Source organism: Serinus canaria, chromosome 4, assembly GCF_022539315.1.
Source record: "Serinus canaria isolate serCan28SL12 chromosome 4, serCan2020, whole genome shotgun sequence".
NCBI classification, from domain to species: Eukaryota; Metazoa; Chordata; class Aves; order Passeriformes; family Fringillidae; genus Serinus; species Serinus canaria.
In genome coordinates, this window is record NC_066317.1 from 39,404,078 (window position 1) to 39,422,109 (window position 18,032).

At 44.7% G+C, this 18,032-nt stretch overlaps 1 protein-coding gene across 2 annotated transcripts in view; it reads left to right on the forward strand.

Annotated features, from left to right (window-relative positions):
- The first annotated feature begins 1,328 nt into the window (after positions 1-1,328).
- The window catches only part of STOX2 (storkhead box 2), a 141,747-nt gene continuing 125,043 nt past the window's right edge, over positions 1,329-18,032 (forward strand). Inside the window, exon 1 of one of the 2 annotated variants that reach the window (XM_030238736.2) lies at positions 1,329-1,748. In XM_030238736.2, the coding sequence (XP_030094596.2) occupies positions 1,361-1,748 (388 nt within the window). In that variant the 5' untranslated portion in view covers positions 1,329-1,360. The remainder of the gene's footprint in view (positions 1,749-18,032) is intronic. The other variant, XM_030238738.2, reaches the window with a different exon arrangement.

Consider the following 18,032-nt stretch of genomic DNA (forward strand, 5'->3'; position numbering starts at 1 on the left):
GAAGGAATTGGATGATGCCAGCTGGCAAGTGACAGAGGATTTGAATGAGATTACAACCAAATGGGTGATAGTTTAAGGGGGCCAAATATGCCAAGGGATGTTGATGTGAGTGAACTCAGAAGGAACAGGTAAAACATTTTTGTTTGTGCACAGCAGGGAGTGTTGTGGTTGCAGCAGCTCTCATACTGCTGCCTGGCAGAGTGGCAGCTGCCTGCTCCCTCCTCTCACTCACCTCTCTTCTGCCTCCACTCTTGTCCCCGCTTCTCTACAGTAGATTTCTTCTTTGTGTTGTTTGTCTTTCTGGTGCATTCTCATACTTCACTGCCCGTGGCCCTGCTCCCTGGGGCAAGGTGAGAGTTGCTGCAGAGGCCACCCACAGTTCACACACCACCAAGGAGTCCAGCAGCTACAGACCATTCAGAAACTCAGGAATCTTTTCAGAACTGAGACTCAGTTTTGCTGTGGGTTTTCACTCCTATATAAGATAGGAGTGAAATTCCTAAATCTGCCCTGCCACAAGCGTGACCGGCACCTTGCAGCTCAGCAGCCACCTACCACCTTGATGCACAATCCAGCTGCCAGCCTTGCACTGCCGGCAAGGACCCCTCCAGTTCTGCTTGCACCTTGCTCAGTTTTGCTGAGCTCTCCCTTGAGCCTCACAGGCAGCTGGTGATCCAGAATGCAGAGGATGCAAAATATTAAATTTCTGGAAAAAAGCTACAGAAGCTAGGAATGAACCTTACACTTACTCCATATTTCAGTACCACTAAGACACAAAGTGACTCAGGACTACACCGAGTGAAGAGAGAGGCGTTTGGACATGGCAGGGTCAGTGCTCTCACTGTGTATGTTACTTATAGATGTGCCACGGGAAGAAACAAAACCATAAAGAATTATAAGCCTTACTGGGATAATCTAGCTGTTGCTGGGGAGTGCTTCACTCGTGGAAGGGAAGGGTGAGGGTGTCCCGAAGGTGGGGAGGGGGGATGGTGCCGGGAAGCCTAAACTGCCAGGCGGGACAGTGACCGGGCTCGTTTCCTTTCTAGAGATGGTGCTCCCGCGCTGGGACAGGGAAGCGTGAGGCGGGGAGAGGTGGGTCGCAGGGCGTGCGGACTTCCCGGCCAGGAGACAGCGGCCGCCAGCCGCTGCGGGACCGAGAGCAGCGGGATCCCGTCCCCGCGTCGCCCGCGGCACCGGACCGCGCCGGGGGTGTGCCGGGGGCGGAGCGGGCCGGGCCGGGCCGGGCCGCGGCGGGGGCGGAGCGGCGCGGAGCGCGGACAGCCGGCCGCGGGAGGCAGCGCGGCCGCGGGGAGCTATGTCTGTGCCCGTGTCCGTGCCCGGCGGCGGGCGGTGAGCGGCCATGCCGCGCAGGGTGGAGAAGTGCCTGCAGATCGCCCCGCACTCCCTGGCCATCGTCCTGGACGCCGCGGCCGGGGGGCGGCCGGGGGGCGACGGTGCCGGCGGTGCCGGCGGTGCCGGGGCCGGTGCCGGTGCCCGTGCGGGGCCGGCGGCTGAGCTGGGCCGCCACCGCATCGGCTACGAGATCTTCGCGGACTTCAAGCGGGAGAACATGCAGCACTTCTGGGACCGGCGGGCCACGGCGGCGGTGGCCGAGACCTTCTTCCTGGGCTGGATCGACGAGCAGGTGCTGCTGGTGCAGGGCAAGGAGGAGCACCTGGAGGTGCTGCGGCAGGGCTGGGCGCGGCGCTCCCTCAAGCCCCCCAGCGGCTTCCACATCAAGTGCCTGGGTAGGTGCTGCCGGGCTGGGCCGGGCCGGGACCCCCGAGCTGCCCCGGGGCACCCGCCGCAGGTGCCCGGCGGGGTCAGGGAGTGGGGGAAGTAAGGGGGGCCCTCCTCGCCGCGGGGTTTTAGCTCCCAAAAGTGGGTGTGCGCGAAAGGGGTGAGCCGGGATGGGAGCGGTGGCATTACGGGGATGCGGCTAAGGTGTTCTCCGGGAGAGCTGCCGGCCACGGCTGTACGGTCGGTTGGAGAGACGCGCTCCCCCGTTCCCTTCAGCGGGCGAGGGTTAAAGCATAAACTGGAAGAGTTGCAATACACTCCCTGCAGGATAAAATGCCCGCTGGCCTCCTACGGGCCGGCTCCGCCCGCAGCGTGCTCCCGGGGCTGCTTGGCTCGGGAGTTAAAAGTTTTGTTTAGTATTTCCAGGTGTGCTGAAACAATATTTTACTTCATATTCGGCTCTACGTGCTATATCAAACTTGTATCCCAGCGTTGCTGTAAAGGTGTCTTTCCCAGCGAGAAGTAGTAGTAGTAGATGAGTAACGTGGTTTGTGCGGTGCAAGGCAGGTGGCTTCTGAGGCTGTAAACGACGAGGCTGTTATGCCGTGGTGGGCTGAAGTTTCAAGTTACTGAATTCCCTAAGGGAGTCCCATCAGTGAGCAGTGGCCTAGGACAAAGCACACCTAATCCTGAATTATCTCTGGGAAACGAAAAAATCCTAGCATGTAGAGCAAAAATGTTTCAGCACTTATTTTGACACGAAAAAAACCCAACGAACAAAATGGCCAAAAAAACCAACCCAAACCCTCCGCCACCACCCCAGCACCCCCAAACCCTAAGATGGAAAGCTGTGGCTACTTAGTGGGTATACTGGAGAGTTGGGAAGAGCAACAGAGCAGAAGTTTTTCTGAAGATTTAAGGCAACTCAACATTCATAACAGCTTGAAAGATGCAGCTTCTCTTGTAGAGAGAAGGAAAATTGTGAGAATTTGGTTTATTGCTGGCTTAATTACTGGCCGTGGCTGCTGCAGTGATGGTGAGGCAAACTGTATTTTCCTTGTGCACAATTTATGTCATCTATGTCCTGTGCAGCAGGCACCGTGAACAGGTCACAAAGCTAGAGATGCTCTGTCTCTGAGCTGGGAGTCTCAGACCTTTAAAACAGGATGCTTCCATGCATTTCTTTTTTAAAAAAATAGCTGAGTAAGGTTCCTGAAAAGAATGGAACCTAAATATTCAACGTTTCCCAGTTTCCTGTTTTTAATCTGGCTTTTGAATGTTTTTAGCTGCCTTTGTCCTTTCGAAAAAGCAATGCTGACTCATATAATTTCTAGTTATTAGCAGTCTTGTCCCTTGCAGAGTTGTCAGACACTTGTCTGTCACTCACTATTTCCCCATTAGACTTACTTGAATATTACCATTTTTTTCTGTGCTGAGAGGGAAGGTCAAGACAAGTTGCCCTGTTAAAAAATGAACTGATGGACCTTTTTTTCCTCATAATAGCACATTCTCCTTTGAACCTCAGATGACAAGACAGTGTTGCAGAGCAGGTGGTTAATCCTGTTCTGGTGATAGAAAAGTTCTGCGTGGTCCACCACTATTGGAGAAGGGAAGAAGTTGGGCAGTGGTTAGTGCTAGCTGCTCAGCCTAGCTCATCTGGGCTTTTTGGCTGCAGTTGAATGGAGGATGAAGAGCTCTTGAACTGGCCCTGTCACCTGATGGAGTATCAGGGTCAGTGTTTGATTTTTGGGGTGTTCCTGGACCTTGCTCATTGGGTGACATTCCTCAGCCTGCTGCTCAGGAGGGCTGTGGAAAGGTGCATTCTGACCTTGACTTTACTAAAGCCACCCAAGGAATGTAAACAATTCTTTGTGGCCTATCTTAAAATATGGAAACAAACCTTTTGCTAGAAGTTCTTGTTAATAAGTAAGCTCACTGGTGTGCAAATAATATGCATTCCTTTGGGGGGTTATCTTTGCTGCAAATTTACAAAAGACTGGAGCCAGAGTTTTTCATTTGGCTTTTAAAATAGCAAATGCCTCTCAGCATTTGATTAAAGGCTATGAAAGAAGAACAGGGACCTGTTGGAGTCTTGCCTGTTGTGTAGTGCCTTAGCTGTGCTAAATATGATGGAAGGAACTGATTGACTTTTTTTTTTTCCACTGTTTTTTTTTCCACTCCCAGACTGATAATTCATGTCTTGTATCTAAGTAGACTCAACTTGCACTTACTGTAAACTTCAAGAATTGTCAAAATAATGGGCTTGGCCTGTGGGCATGAGCATCTGCTTAAAAGCATGTAATTGTATTTTCAGCATAATTAGGTAGCTAATGTGTAAGTGACTGTGACTTATTGAAGAACTCTCTCACACTTTATTATCTACTTTGTTTCATTAAAGCAGCAAGCAACACATAGAAAGTTCCAATGCTTTTCAGCTTTAAAAAATGTGCTTGGTATCTTAGGCTGATAGAAAAACCTGCCTGCTGGGAGTTACAGAATAGTAATATTTTACTCCTGTTAATAAATAACTGGTAGGGTCAAGGGGAAAAAGTGGCACAGTGTTTTTGATGAAGGTGACATTGTTGTTTTCTCTTGCTCTGGGTCCAGCTGGTAGTGACCATCCTGTGGTGGGAATAGGGGTTGCTATGCCTGGGCAGTTGGGGGGGTGCACAGGGAGACTGATCAGGGGGTCTTCTACACCCCAGGGCCATTGGAATACCTGGACAATGCTGTGACAAATTGTTGGGTTGGTTTCTGTCTCATTTCTCACCTGACTGTCTCTTTGCAGTCAGGTGGGGGCAATTTCTGCCTCACCTGCCCCTGGAGTCCAGCTGGGATGGAGTAGCTGGACGACCAGCTGCCTGCCCCAGGGTGGGTGTGGGGGAAGCATCCCAAACTCCTGCTGCTGTCTAGCATGGGGCAAGGGACAGAAAGGTCTCCTCAGCTGCACAACCTCCATGCACGGGTAGTAGAGAGCCTTGGAAAGCACTTCCCCTGCATTATGTTAAGTGCTAACATGACCCAGAAATCACAACTGGTTTGACTTTCAAACCTCTGCTGGTGTTGCTGGTGTTTCTTTTACATTGTGGTCAAGTGCCTTGGCTCTGGTGGGTTGTGGTGGCTGTGGAGATAATAACTGGGGAAGGTATAGCTGGTGAGGAAGAGGGAATGCTAAATCTCTAGTGTGCATAGCATGTTTTCTGCTGCTGGAATTGTAAAATGTAAACCAAGAGAGACTCACTGCTGAACAGTCTTCCCACCTTTAAGTCATCCTGGTTTGATAATGAAAAGTTCATGAAAGTATGGCTGTAGTTAGGAGGGACTGGACAGTCCTATTGTGCTCAGTGCAGGTGTACCTGAGCCACAAAGTGAATGGATTAAAATCCACGTGAGATTCCAGTCTCTGAAGATTTGAATTATAAAATTAGACCTGAAAATTAAATACAGGAGGAATATGAAGCACATGAGAAATTTGCTTATAGCACTGACATCTTAGAGCTGGAGGGTACGGCAGATGAAATGATTCATGTGTGACTTTTAAACTTGCTCCTCTGGCAGTTTTCTTGAACTAAATGGTTACGCCATAAGAGCTTGCTCAGTTACCAGTTTTGCAGTGATCAAAGTTATTCGCATATTAGGAAATTGTTGGGTCTATTGAGGTTTTTAAGTTGGCAGATGGGAAACCTTGGGAAACCTAGTAGTCTTTGAATAAACAGAATCCCCAAACCAGCACTTGCTTAATATGTTGATTAAGGGGGTCAAGGAAGCTTTATGCAAATCTGTAGGTCCAGTGATGAAATTCATTGTCTTCGGAAGCTCTCTTGTAACTTTGCAAGACTTTTGCAACTTAAGTCTTTAATGAGCGTTAGTATTTTAATAAGATTTCCTTTTTTTGACACACCTTCTACTTGCACTCAAATATTTGTCATCCTGAGAACTGATTTTTTTTTTTTTTTAAACCTTTCAGCTCTTCTGGGCTAGTTGCAGTTAGTGTAGCAAGATGTTCCACCTAATTTTCATGTCTTCATTGCCTTTTGTATTCCCAGATGAGACTTCCTTCTGTATCTCTCGCTCTTGATTTCTGTGTCACAGACAATGGGCATCTTTGAGAGGTTTTTATACACTTCACAGAAGGGCCATGCCCTTCTGCAAAGACTGCTTGAAAAGAAGTGACCAAACTTTATAATAACGCTTTGGCCATGCCCAGAGCAATTTCTCCAATTAGGAGCTGATGTTCAGATGGAGTTTTTAAGAAATGTATGTGCAATAATTAAACTAACTAGCAGGAATTATAATTCAGCAAAGTCGGCAGGGCCGGGCTGTTGTGCATTGTTCCTGCTTGGCCAGGCGTAGGGGGGAAACTTTTTTTGCCACGCTGGGAGTTGGAGCTAAGTGCTCCCTTTCTTTTCTCTCCCTGCCATATCCTCTCATGCCACCAAAAAATTAAATTAACACCCCACCAATTTAGGTTCAGTAGTTTTCACAATAAGTTTTGCAGTCATTAGTGGATGATTACGGGGAAGTGTAGACTCTTGGACATAAAATGTTATTCATCTGTAGACATTTATCAATCATGATTTTTTTTCTCCCAATTATCTCCTTCATATAATGAAAATTTCTTTTCAGTGAGGGAGCATTAGGTTTCATAGTAATAAAACCTCCAATGACTTTACCACACACTCAGCTACACCTTTTGTATGCCTGACATGGGATTGTATTCCTAACATGGGAAATTCAGTGACTTTAAACTAAAATTTTTTTTTCTCCTTCTCTACCACTCCAACCTGGAGCCAGTTAGAGATTCACTAAGCACTTTTTATATCTGCAAGGTGGTTGTTGCAGCCTGAAAATAAAGGGTAAACTTAAGCTTATGGCCAGGCTGAAGTGCTTATGAATTTACTCCCAACTCTGAGTAAAGAACTTCACTGCTCACAAGTGTTGGGTTGGGCCTTTAATGTAATCTGTAAAAGCAGCTTTCAGAGGCTAGGGAGACAGAGACAAGAGCTAAATGAGTATGGACTGCATATAAAGTGCCTGATTTCTCAGTATGTGGTTTGTGCTTGTGTTGTGGGAATGAAGTCTTAGAGTCAGAATTGCTTTCTGCTCTTTAAAGAAAACTGTGGATGGCCTGCAAGGCTAGTGCTAATCATCAAAAATGTATTGTGAAAGTAAAAAACACAAGGGAAGGAAAGATGTGGCCTACTTAATGTCATTTTTTCACTCAAAGCAGCTTCTCTTGAACAAGCAAAGTCAAATACACAGATCTGTGGTATTCATTGTGCAACTCGAGGGAAGGATTTATAAGGTTAATAGCCAGCTAGTACTGTCTCCCCACCTCCTTCCTCCCCACAAAGAGCACCATTGTGTAGCAAAGCATCTTTTCCGGTGGCAGATAAGTCATCCAGGCTGCAAGTGAAGTGCGTGCTCTGTGAGAAAAGCAATGCTGCGAGGGAGCCGTGGTGGCCGGGAGCAGCCCTTGGCCATAGGGCTTTGACAAAGCAAGAGATCTCTCACTCTCTCCGTCTCTTTGTTTGTGCATGAGGGTCTGGTCTGTAATTAAATGCTCCTCATTCCCTTCCTCAAAGGGCCCTTGTCTTTGCCAGGGAGCAGCACAGTGGGTGTGCACTGAATGAAGCCCTTGTCAGGTGTTATTCCCAGCACTTAAGTTGGCTTCTGGGCTGCCAGCATCATGTGCCACCAGACCAGTCACTGAATCACCTTTCCATCTGTCCCACTCTTCTCTTTTACATAGTCATTTTTGGATTTAAGAAGACTGAGGTGAATGAGGTGTCCAGGGGCCATGCAATGGATAACCATGGAGCTGCTAGTCACAGGCGTCTCCATCCTGCCCACTCATTTTTACCATTTTGTGGCATGAAAACTGAGTTGTGTTTCCCCTTTTGTCCATCTTTGTAATTTGCTAATATAAGACATGTTGTTAAATACTTTACTTATCAAACTGTAATGATTTTAGTTGACAAAGTACAGACCCTCTGTGTGTGTTACCACAGTTTAAAATTTTGCTTTAAATGAGTTTTGATTCATAGAAGGGCTTGGGTTGGAAGGGACCTGAACAATAATCTCATTCCAAACCCTGTGCTGTAGCCAGGGAACCTTCCAGCAGACCAGGTTGCTTAGAGCTCCATCCAACCTGGCTTTAAGTGTTTCCAGGGATGGGGCACCCACAGCTTCTTTTGACAACCTGTTGCAGCAGCTCACCGTCCTCACAGTAAAGAATTTTGTCCTGTGCTAAACCTTCTCTCTTTCAGTTTGAGGCCGTTTCCCTTGTCCATCACTACATGCCCTGTGAAAAGTCATCTCCAGCTCTCTTGCAGGCCTGCTTTGGGTACTGAAAGGCACTAGAGGGCCTCCCCAGAGTCTTCTCAGTCTGTCTCTGTGGGAGAGGTGCTCCAGCCCCCGAGACTGGAGAAATCTGCATTTAGTGCACAGAGAAAGGAGCTAGGAAAGGTCATCTGTGTCTGAAAACACTGCTGTCCCTGGGCTTGACTGGCAGGTTTTTGTTTCAGCTCTTTTGTAAAGGCAATGATAACAAAGTTGGCGCTCTATCCCAGCAGTTCTGGTGCTGTTTGTTCAGGCCATTAGTTTGGATGGTAAATCTCTCCTTCTTTCTGCAGGCCAGGAGAATCACAGCTTGTCCCCCAACAGGATATGCCAAAGCATTGCCGCATTCTTGTCTGCATTTTAGACACTCTTTTGGAGAGTGTAGCAGAAAAGGTGCAACCCAGGTTAATAATTGGTTAAACTAATCCATAGGTGGGTTGGGCGTCCTCCAAAACTCCTGGCATCAAAAGTTGCCTCCCAAGCAACATCACTTCTTCCTTTGGCTATGGCAAACATGATAGGCAGGCTTCTCTTTTCTTTTAGTAGTCAAGGAAAGCCTAAAGTGTTCATAGAAAATGAAAACTGCAACCAGACGGTGGTTTCCTCTGCAGAAACTGAGGCTGTGAAATGTGAGGATGGAAGGAACTTCTTAATAGTTTTCTGCAATAACAGAAATTTAACAGGGTTCTGAAAATTCAAGCTGTCTTCAAACTTTTTCTTCTTTGTTTTAAATACAAAAACATAAATATTTTTATTATTTTCTAATTATGTGGACTGCTGGGAATGTTATTGCAGTCTCTGGTTTCCAATATTGAAACTGCTCCCTGGGTGGGCCAGATCTGGAAAGATTTTTAAGGCTATTACATTCTTGGAATAAAGTCCCTTCACCTAATATGTAAACATGCTTTCTTTTGTCTGCTGTACTTGATCCCTCTATTTATGACTTGGGATTTCACCTGAGATCCATGATGAGAAGTATCTGAATGTAAAGAATGTACAAACACACATATTTTGATGAAACAAAGTATTTTCATGTTGATATCTGAGCAGGTCTTCACGCCTCCTTTTTAAACTGGGGTCCTGTTCTGAGCCACAGTAGCATTTGAGCATACATTCAAAAGTCAATAACTACCCTGAATCTGAATAGGGCTTCTTCTAGTTGCATTTTTTTTCTCCTGTAACAGAAAAGCAATGGTGAAATATTACTATCAACACTTATTAAGCTATATTTGGTTTTCTTATGAAAGCAAGTTAGTATTTTGTGCACTAAATTAATACACAGAGTAATGACTTCTGTAGTGTATTTTCTGGAGCGGGATAGAATTCTAATCCAGTAAGATGAGACTTGGTTGTTGTTCTTGCACGTGCGGACAGGATGGGGTACCAAAATAGCAGAAGTTGGAGGAAAACACAGCAGCCTTTTAGCTTAATCTTGAATTCCACCATCAGATAATTGATAAAGAGACGTGCAGGTGTATCAAAAATTGCTCTTTTAGAAGCGCAAACCAATTCACTTAAGCTCTGGGAAAGAACTCCAAATTTAGTTCTTTATAATATTCTGTGACTGTGTAAAATGCCTCTCCCAAAGAGCTTGGTTTGGGTATATTCCAGGAGCTTTAAACTTTTAGTTTTAGTGGTAGTGTTTCAGGGGGTACATATGCTGGCTCATGCATGTCTTTAGAGGAGGATGAGAATGCTGAAGGACCCATTGCTGCCCCCAGTATGGGGAATCCCACTGTGAGAGCAGAATGGGCTCTTGGATGGTGACCCAATGGCTTTCACATTTACGTGGCCTAAACCACAGCAGCCTCTAGGACTGGGCTGGCCACAAGGCCGGCTGATTCCTCCTTCTGGTGTCAGCAGAAGGGGAATAAAGGTATGTGTCTGTGGCTGAGCAAGTGTCTCTGTTCCCCTGCACTGGTAGCATTGCTGTGTCCATCCTCATCAGTAAGTACATCTCCAGTAACTCCTGCTTATCAGCTGCCTTGCAGTTGCATGTGCTGCAGTGTCTTCTCTCCATGGGTGTTCAGAGGCTCCTGGGAAGGAGTGAAACTGCAAGGACTGTGTTTTCACTGGAGCTGTAAAACTTGCAATGTATTATTAGCATTAGAGCAAGCTGGGTTCTGCCAGTGTATTTGAGATTTAGCAGCAGAGTCTTAGGTATTATTGAGGGGCTATAAAATGAGTAATTTTTTTTTAATGGAAATTTTTTAGTTGTTCTTTAAAAAGCCCTATCGCAAGTCTAGCAAAACTTGTAGCTAAAGAAGAAAAAATTAATACTCACTTTTTTAGATTATAGTTGTGTTTTCCACTCTGGTCATAATATCCATGGATATCTTTCTATATGCAAAGAATATGGAAGAGATAGATTTCTGGATGCAGCAGCCCTTCTCCAGGTCATTGGGAAAAAGGCTTAATGGCCTAATAAATATATCATGTCTACTTACCTTGTGTTAACAGTATCCTTGGGTGCATGAGGTTACAGAGTCCTGCTACTGTGCCAGTAGCAGGGCATACAGTTTATTATTTATGTCCCTTTACAAAGAGATCAACTTGACATAAATAAGGTTTATCATTGCCTATTAATTTCTTGTATTTGAGTTCTAAAGAAGTAACTGAAGTGCTGTAAGCTCCATGTGATGCTTCAGTGAACTTCTGTATGTTTGGTGAGGCTTTGTTGTAGTTTTGGGGGTGGGAGTTGGGTTTTTTGGGAGGGTTTTTTTTTTTGTTGTTGTTGTTTCTGTTTTTTAATTGCTTTTATTTCAGGGGAGTTTTAATAAAAGGATTCATATTGTGGTTTTTGGGTGCCAGTAGTCCTTAGCCTGCCCTTGTGCCTTCCAGCCACTCTTCAGCATATCTAGGACTGGACCGTGCCCTTGACTCCCAGTCTGGCAGGCTGGCATTAAATGTTTGCTCTCCTGCTTGTGCATATTGCAGGGCTAAATGGGCTATGGCTTTTTGGGCTATGCCCAAACAAGTTCCCTTTTCACTGACAGATGAAATAACAATACCTGGCATTAAGAGAAAGCCAAGTGTTTTCTTTGGGTTTCCCTGAAGGGCCTCCTTTGTCTCCACCGTCTCTGCTCAGGGCAACATGTACACATTGCTAAATCTGAGGGTGCTGTTGAGATGCTCTGCCTGGTGAAATCGGGAGTAGGTCAGCACCCCTGTGAAGATTTCCATCCACTTGGTGTGCCCACTACTCCTGGTAAGGCTTTGCAAATAGTTCCTGTCCAGTGGGGTGGTCCAGCCTGATGTGGGCAATCTTGGGAGCTCAAAGCAGAGGGGGAAATATCCACAGCACCAGGAAGGAGAGTAGAGGAAGGAGGTCCTGGTGGACTAACCCTTACTCAGTGTTTATATGGCTCAAAGGAGGAGAAAGTTATGGACAGCTGGATGATATTTACAGGTGCCTGAGTGGCCCTGGTCCAGCTGTGGGAAGTCAGCAACTCACCTGGGCTATAGGGATGTCTTAGTTAGTCACATGTTCACAAGGTGGTTTAACCAGTTGAAAACCAGAATTTTAAGATCTATTTTAAAGCATATACAGTATCCAACATACGAGACATTATTAGCAGAAGGGGTTATTGAAAATAAATGAAATGGAGAAGGAATTTTCTCCCTAGTTTAATCATAGAAAAAAGAATTTAAAGGGGTACATTCACCCACTTTCCCTGAAGTGGGGGCAGGGAAAGCTTTGAGGACACTAAACTTCACTGCCATGATTGCTGGTTTATCACCATTATCCTACTGGATAAAAAGAAATATCTTATTCGTGGTACTGATTGAAAAATCCTAGGTAGCTTGAGGGGAAAATTACAATTTTGTGAGAAGCTGCAGAGAGGAAAAGTCACAAAGGCTAAATGGTGGATGAAAACAGGGTGAAGAAAAATAACTCCAAAGATCTGCAGTCTTAGTTGTTCTACAAAAAAAGTTTGTTTTTCAAACAGTTGTCTTCAGACCAGATGTCAGCCTTGTAGGGAATCCTTATTTATTAAAATGAACGTCTGGAAAGAGTGGGAGACTGAAAGAGAAGGGAAGCCAGCCAGCCTTTTAGTGAAATGAGATAATCTTGGACATACTGTGGTAGGGAAGCAAGGTTGATAGGTGTCAGGTCTGTTCTGTTTTTATGAAAAATGGAGACTTTAATTGTACTTGATGCATTTTCTTAGGGAGTCTGGCTACATGATACCTCCATCTTTTGAGAGTTTTGGATGTGTCTGCAGCATGAGGATGGAAGAACATAGGGCTCATAGGGACATGAAGCTTTGCAGTGATTCTCAAATGAGTTTTGTGTGCTTGAGTATTCCCTGCTGGAAGCTTAGGGCAATTTTCAGCTGGGCTTGCTTCATACAGACATGTGTCTGAGGGTGTATGTAGTGCTTTAAGTGCTGTATGAACAGGGCATTTCCATTACTTTGAGTGGCCTTGATTCAACAAGGTACAGATCCCCACATGTGCTTGCAGTAAGTCTGAGTCTGGTGGTGCCACAGTTTTTGAATATTGTCGTGTCATATATTCTTGCATTTACCTGACTGTTGTTAAGAGATTTGCCAGAGGAATCTCTTCCTGCTTAATCCCAGAGCAATTCATCTGTGTCTAAACGAGGAGCTCTTTGAGAATTTAGCTTGGGAATCCAAAACTGGTATTCTTTGCATTTGTGTATTGATTTATACAGTACTCTGAGAACTAAATAGCAGAAGAGCTTACCTAGCTTTTGTAGGTGACCTCAGGAAAATATGAAGAGGAAGTATTAATTAATACTTCAATAAAATTATGAAGAGGAAGTCTTAATTAATACTCTGTCAATATATAAAAAGTCATATAAAGTAGGCAACTTGACCTACAATCATTCTGATTTCTTTCCTTGTGTAGGAATTAGTGACTATCATTTTGTCATTTTTTATTTATGGCAGTAGCTTGTAGCCTTTAGCTTATAGATTTCTTATTAATTCAAGGTCTTTGGTTTTGTTTCCAAGGTATTTTTTTGTCGTTAGTTTGTCTTTGCTAGAGGTGTACAGATAGAGCTCCTCAGTGAAGCTGATGCCAAATAGCTGCTGGAAGGTCTGTAGGGACTTGCTTCTTGGCTGCCTTTCAAGTGCAGTATGGCTGTGAAATGTTTCAGTGTCAGAATCACTACATCTATCATTGTTCTGCTTTTCTCTGTCAATAACTAGTCTAACTCAATGACATATTTGTTCTTAAAGGGGGAAAGCAGATTCATCTGTGTGCCAGCACATGAGTCTTTTCAAATTTTCTGCTCAGATAATCATTGGGCTTCAGGTTTCAGTGGTTACTTAAATTAATCCCAGTGATGTCTTTCCAGTCTCTTCAGTGTTTGTGTTGAGAGAAAGGCCAAAACATATCCTATCTGCTGGGAACCACTAGACACCAATCATCTGGTGAGATGGAAGAAAAGAGAGTGCAGTCTTCAGTGTTGATTTTTGTGATGAGTGACTGGGGTAAAAAGGAAATAATTTTGACAGAACTTTTCCCACTACTTAGGACAATATTTAACAACTGGGATGTGTTATTTCAATTTTTCCTTTCTTTTTGTGCTGGGAGCACTTTTGCTTGTTGGCTTGCATACCCATTTGGGTCATTTATGCTGCCTTCTGTCCTGGTGAGTAAGAATCCAGTAGTGTGATGATCCTCACTTTTCTTTAGCTTGCAGATTGCGGAGTTTCCAGTGAAAATACAGCATGTAAGTGGTGCTTTTCACTTTTATCTCTTTGTGGACCATTTGGAAAAGAGTGTAAATCACTTGGAGACTTGCAGACCCCAAGCTGAAAACTCCTGACCTCGCCCACCCCACCATTTTACACGTGAATGTGCAGGTACCTACACATCTGAAGCTTGTGCTCCCCTACCAGTATGCTGCAGACTTACCAAACTTTCCCTTCGAGTAATTCACAATTTTTCATCTGTGACAGCTACCCTGAGCCTCTGCACCTTTTCCTCATCGTCTTTTCTTCAAGGACACCAACTTTTGGAGCAGCAGGGGTGACTGGGAATTTGATGACTGCAGGCTGGAAAGCTTGGTCCAAGCACTGTTCCTTGCCTTGTGTTTGAGAGCACAGGTCTTGGGGCAGAAAACTTGGTGGCTCTGTCCCACTGATGTGCTGGGCACTGCAGTGCTGAGCTGGGGCTAAAGCCCTTGTGTGCTGTCACAGTGCAAAACCTTATATAGTAATACACACAAATGAGGTTATTAGTGAATGAGAGGTAATCTGTAAAAAGGCAGCTAGGCAAAGAATTCTTGCTCAAAACCTGCCTGGATTTGCTTTACCTGTTTTCTCACCACTTGGGCAATAGTAATTACTTTTTGTGGCAGTCCTCAGCCTGCTTCATGAATGAGTTGCATGCATAAGTCTGGAAGGCTTTAGTAGAGCTGTGGTGAGTTTGCAGTTGCAGATACATAGGTATCTGTAGGTATGTGTTTGGCTTGAATCTGGAGCCATAAATGTGTAATAGGTCATTAATGGGCTATCCTTGCTTTATGTGCTCTGGTTGTTAACTAAGAAAATGAGAGCAGGGCCCAGTGGGTCAATAGGTGTAAGAGTGGACATGTCATACTGTCCCAATCTGTGGTCTTGTACTCTTGATATATGACCAATATACCATATAATATGGTGATTGCACAGAAGGGAACTGGAGCTTCTCATTCTCTATATGATGTTTCTTTTAATAAACTGCAAGATAGTGATTCTTGTGTGATGTTACCTGTAGCTTTTAGTACTGTATATGGCTTCTTGCAGGCTTGTTCTTTCCTAATTGTGGTAAGAAAATATGAAATTTGCCCCTCAAGGCATCTCTGCATCTTCTACTGGAGCGCGTTTGTCAGTGCAGTTCTTTTAAGGTTTGTCAGTAGGGTCTCTTCTCTCTGTGGTAATGCTTAGAAGTACATCTGTGGAAGTGACCTACTCTTGTCCTGGAAAAGCAGAGGTGGAAAGAGAAGTGGTATCTTGTGGGGTATCTTTCCTTTCCCTTTCTGAAACCACAGGTCTCAGTGCTTCTGCAAGATGACTAAAGTTTCTTTCAGCCTTGGGCTCCTTGATTTTTACTGCATGTGTTTCAGCTGAACATAAATATATCTTGAGTTAGCTTTGAAGTAGCCAGCTCAGGTGTGGTTTGCATTCTTCAACTCCAGCAATAATTATGGTTTTCAGCAGTGTCTAACTCCCCTTGCTGCTCAGGGAGCCTGTGATGAGCTGCTGCAGTAAGAGACTTGAGTTCCTAGATTAAAGCCAGCTTGGCCTTATCCAGACTGCAGTGCTGGGATACGGTAACTCTCCTTTACAAACAGAGCTATTGCAGAGAATTCCTCAGGGCTTTTTGCTTCCTGCCTTTTGAATTTCTTTTTCTGTGAACTTAGCAAGGGTTGCTTTTGCCTTTATCCATGACTGACCTTTTCTCAATGCTATCTCTCTGCTTAAAAGCTCATGCCAGCATGTAAGCTCTTGTCATCTTCTCCAGCAATGGCTTTGTGCCAGGATCACACCAGTCTGATAAAGTGCCCTGAACAGCCCATCCCTTTGCAGCCTACCTGCCTCACTGCTTGCAGCATCATCATTCTTCTATTGGCTCTGCTCTACCTGCTTCTACAAAATCCACCTTCTTTAGAGATATCTTGTCTTTCCTGATGGCTCCAGAAATTCCTCTAGCTGCATTTGGTGCTAGCTGGGGCTGAGCCTTAAAAAGTTGGCTCTTGGAATGGATATGGTGATACTCTGCTTTGAAGTCAGACCGTGTGTTTTGTAAAGGGCATGTTTTTGATCCTTAAAAACATGAGGTGGTTAAGGCAAGGCATGATGCCAAACAGTGTGGGAAAAGTGGGGTTGAGAAACCAACCACTGGGATGTACTAGGTAGATGTGGGAAGTGCTTGAGTTGATGTGTGCCAGTGCTGTCCCTAACTTGCCTTTTTTCTTTCTGTTTACACTTCACTGAGGAAGGCACAGGTCCATTTCCAGAGGTTTGACTGCAGTACTATAGCCCTCCTTATACTTAGCAGGAACTGAGCTTCCCTCTGTATCTGCATTGCCACAGTGATTTGAGCTGGTGTGGGCCAGCACCGAGGAGGTCACACAGCCTTTGCTCTGACTTGGAAGCCCACAATGAGCCATCTCAAAGGCAAAAACCTGGAGTGAGGAGAGAGGAAAAGAGAGTTCAGGATAAATTACTGTGGACCTGCTGCCTTATCTTCTCTGCATTATAGTCCTCAAAAAATACGTGTGGAATCATAAGGTAATTTTTGTAGGAAGAGACCTCCATGGGTCTGACCTCCTGCTTACAGCCATGGCATTGGGTAAAATGTTCCCATCATCTAACCTCTAATGCCCTGCTGAAGACAGCAGCAGCTGTCAGCAGCTCTGGTGGAGGATTTCCCCAATTCCCACATGTTTTGCTGTGGACAGGTCCTTTTGGAGCCCTGACTCCTGCCTAACAGGTTCCCCTGGTCTTTCTGCTTCCAGTTGCTCTGCGTAATGGGGGACCTGGGAGCACCCAGTGCTGTCTGGCTGTCTCTTCCACCCACACTGTTTGGACACTGGCTTTCTTGAGGCAAATGGAATACCTTTTTGAATGCACAGCTCTGAACGAGATTAGGCAGCTGTTGCCTTTAGTTGAAATGTGTTTGTCTAAAAAAAAGAAGTGTAACTCCTTCCCCAGCCTGCCTCAGATATATTTCTGTGTTTTGACAGATCCTTAAGGTGACTGACAGACCTGTAGTTGCCAGCAGCTTTTTATAGGAGCTTTTCTTACCATGCTGGTCTTGGGAAAGGGTTATTTTTTTTTGAACTGCTTAATCTCTGACTGAAACTTTTTTAGAGTCCCAGCAACAGCTGCTTTAGGTAATCTTGATAGATCTTTTGAAATGTCCAATAACCCTGCCCTTTCTTTAATTTTAAATGCTGAGAAGTTGTAATAACTTGGTGACTGGAAGTTATGGAAAACAAATTATCAGTGCTTTTTTTCCCCCTCATAACCTCATTTTCCAACTTCTTTTGTGACTTTTCTGTCTGCAGTTGACCTGCTCCCTGTGCAACCACAGTCTTTTTACTCAGCTCATTAAATCATGTTCTTCATCAGAGCTTAGACTCTCAAACTACTCTTGGACAACATTTCCTATTTCCTTACTTTATTCTTCCCTCACCTGTGGCAGAAAGCACTTAATGGAGGCTGCAGGCCTTGAAGTTGGTCTCATAATAGAGGGGAGAAGGAAACCTTTACCATTCATACTTTTCTTAGTGTTTCTGCAGTCTGACACATACCCTTTGGACTGTGAAAACATGGTTCATTGACTTGGACAGAATTAATTGTCTGAATAAACAACTTACAAAAAAAAAAAAAAAAGAAAGAAAAGTACCCTAGATATATATTTTTGCATGGTGACATCAGTAAACTCACAGAAAACATACAAAGTTTGTGAGCGTTTTGGCTCACCTGCTACAATTTCTAATACAACAAATCTATTAATCTTCTCCTGGTGAGATTGGCTGTGTTCTGTGTGCCTGGCCAGTGGATTGGGGCATCTGCACCACAGCAGATCTGAAAAGGATCTTGCTAAAGGAAGAAGCAAAGGAGGTGGATGACCCTTGTAGTTGTAGAAGCTGTTACTTAAACGGTAGTGGGTTACTGGAAGAGGCAGGCTTGGGAACTATAGACCTTCCCATCCCTTCTTACATGAAAGATACAACTTTTACTTCCATCAGTGGGGATTTCCTACTGATAGTAGGAGTTAGAAGGAATTTTCAGTGAAATGAGAAATAGAGATGCCTCAAGCTAAGACGAGCACCAGAGAAAAAGAATATACGAAACTTGGTCTGCACTTGGTCTGATTCTTTCTTTAATATCCATTTCCTCACTTTTCTAATCTCTTTTGCACAAACTGTATCTTTATTTGTGGTGCTATAAGTGGCTGTTTTCAGTGAATTGTAGAAGGGACAATGG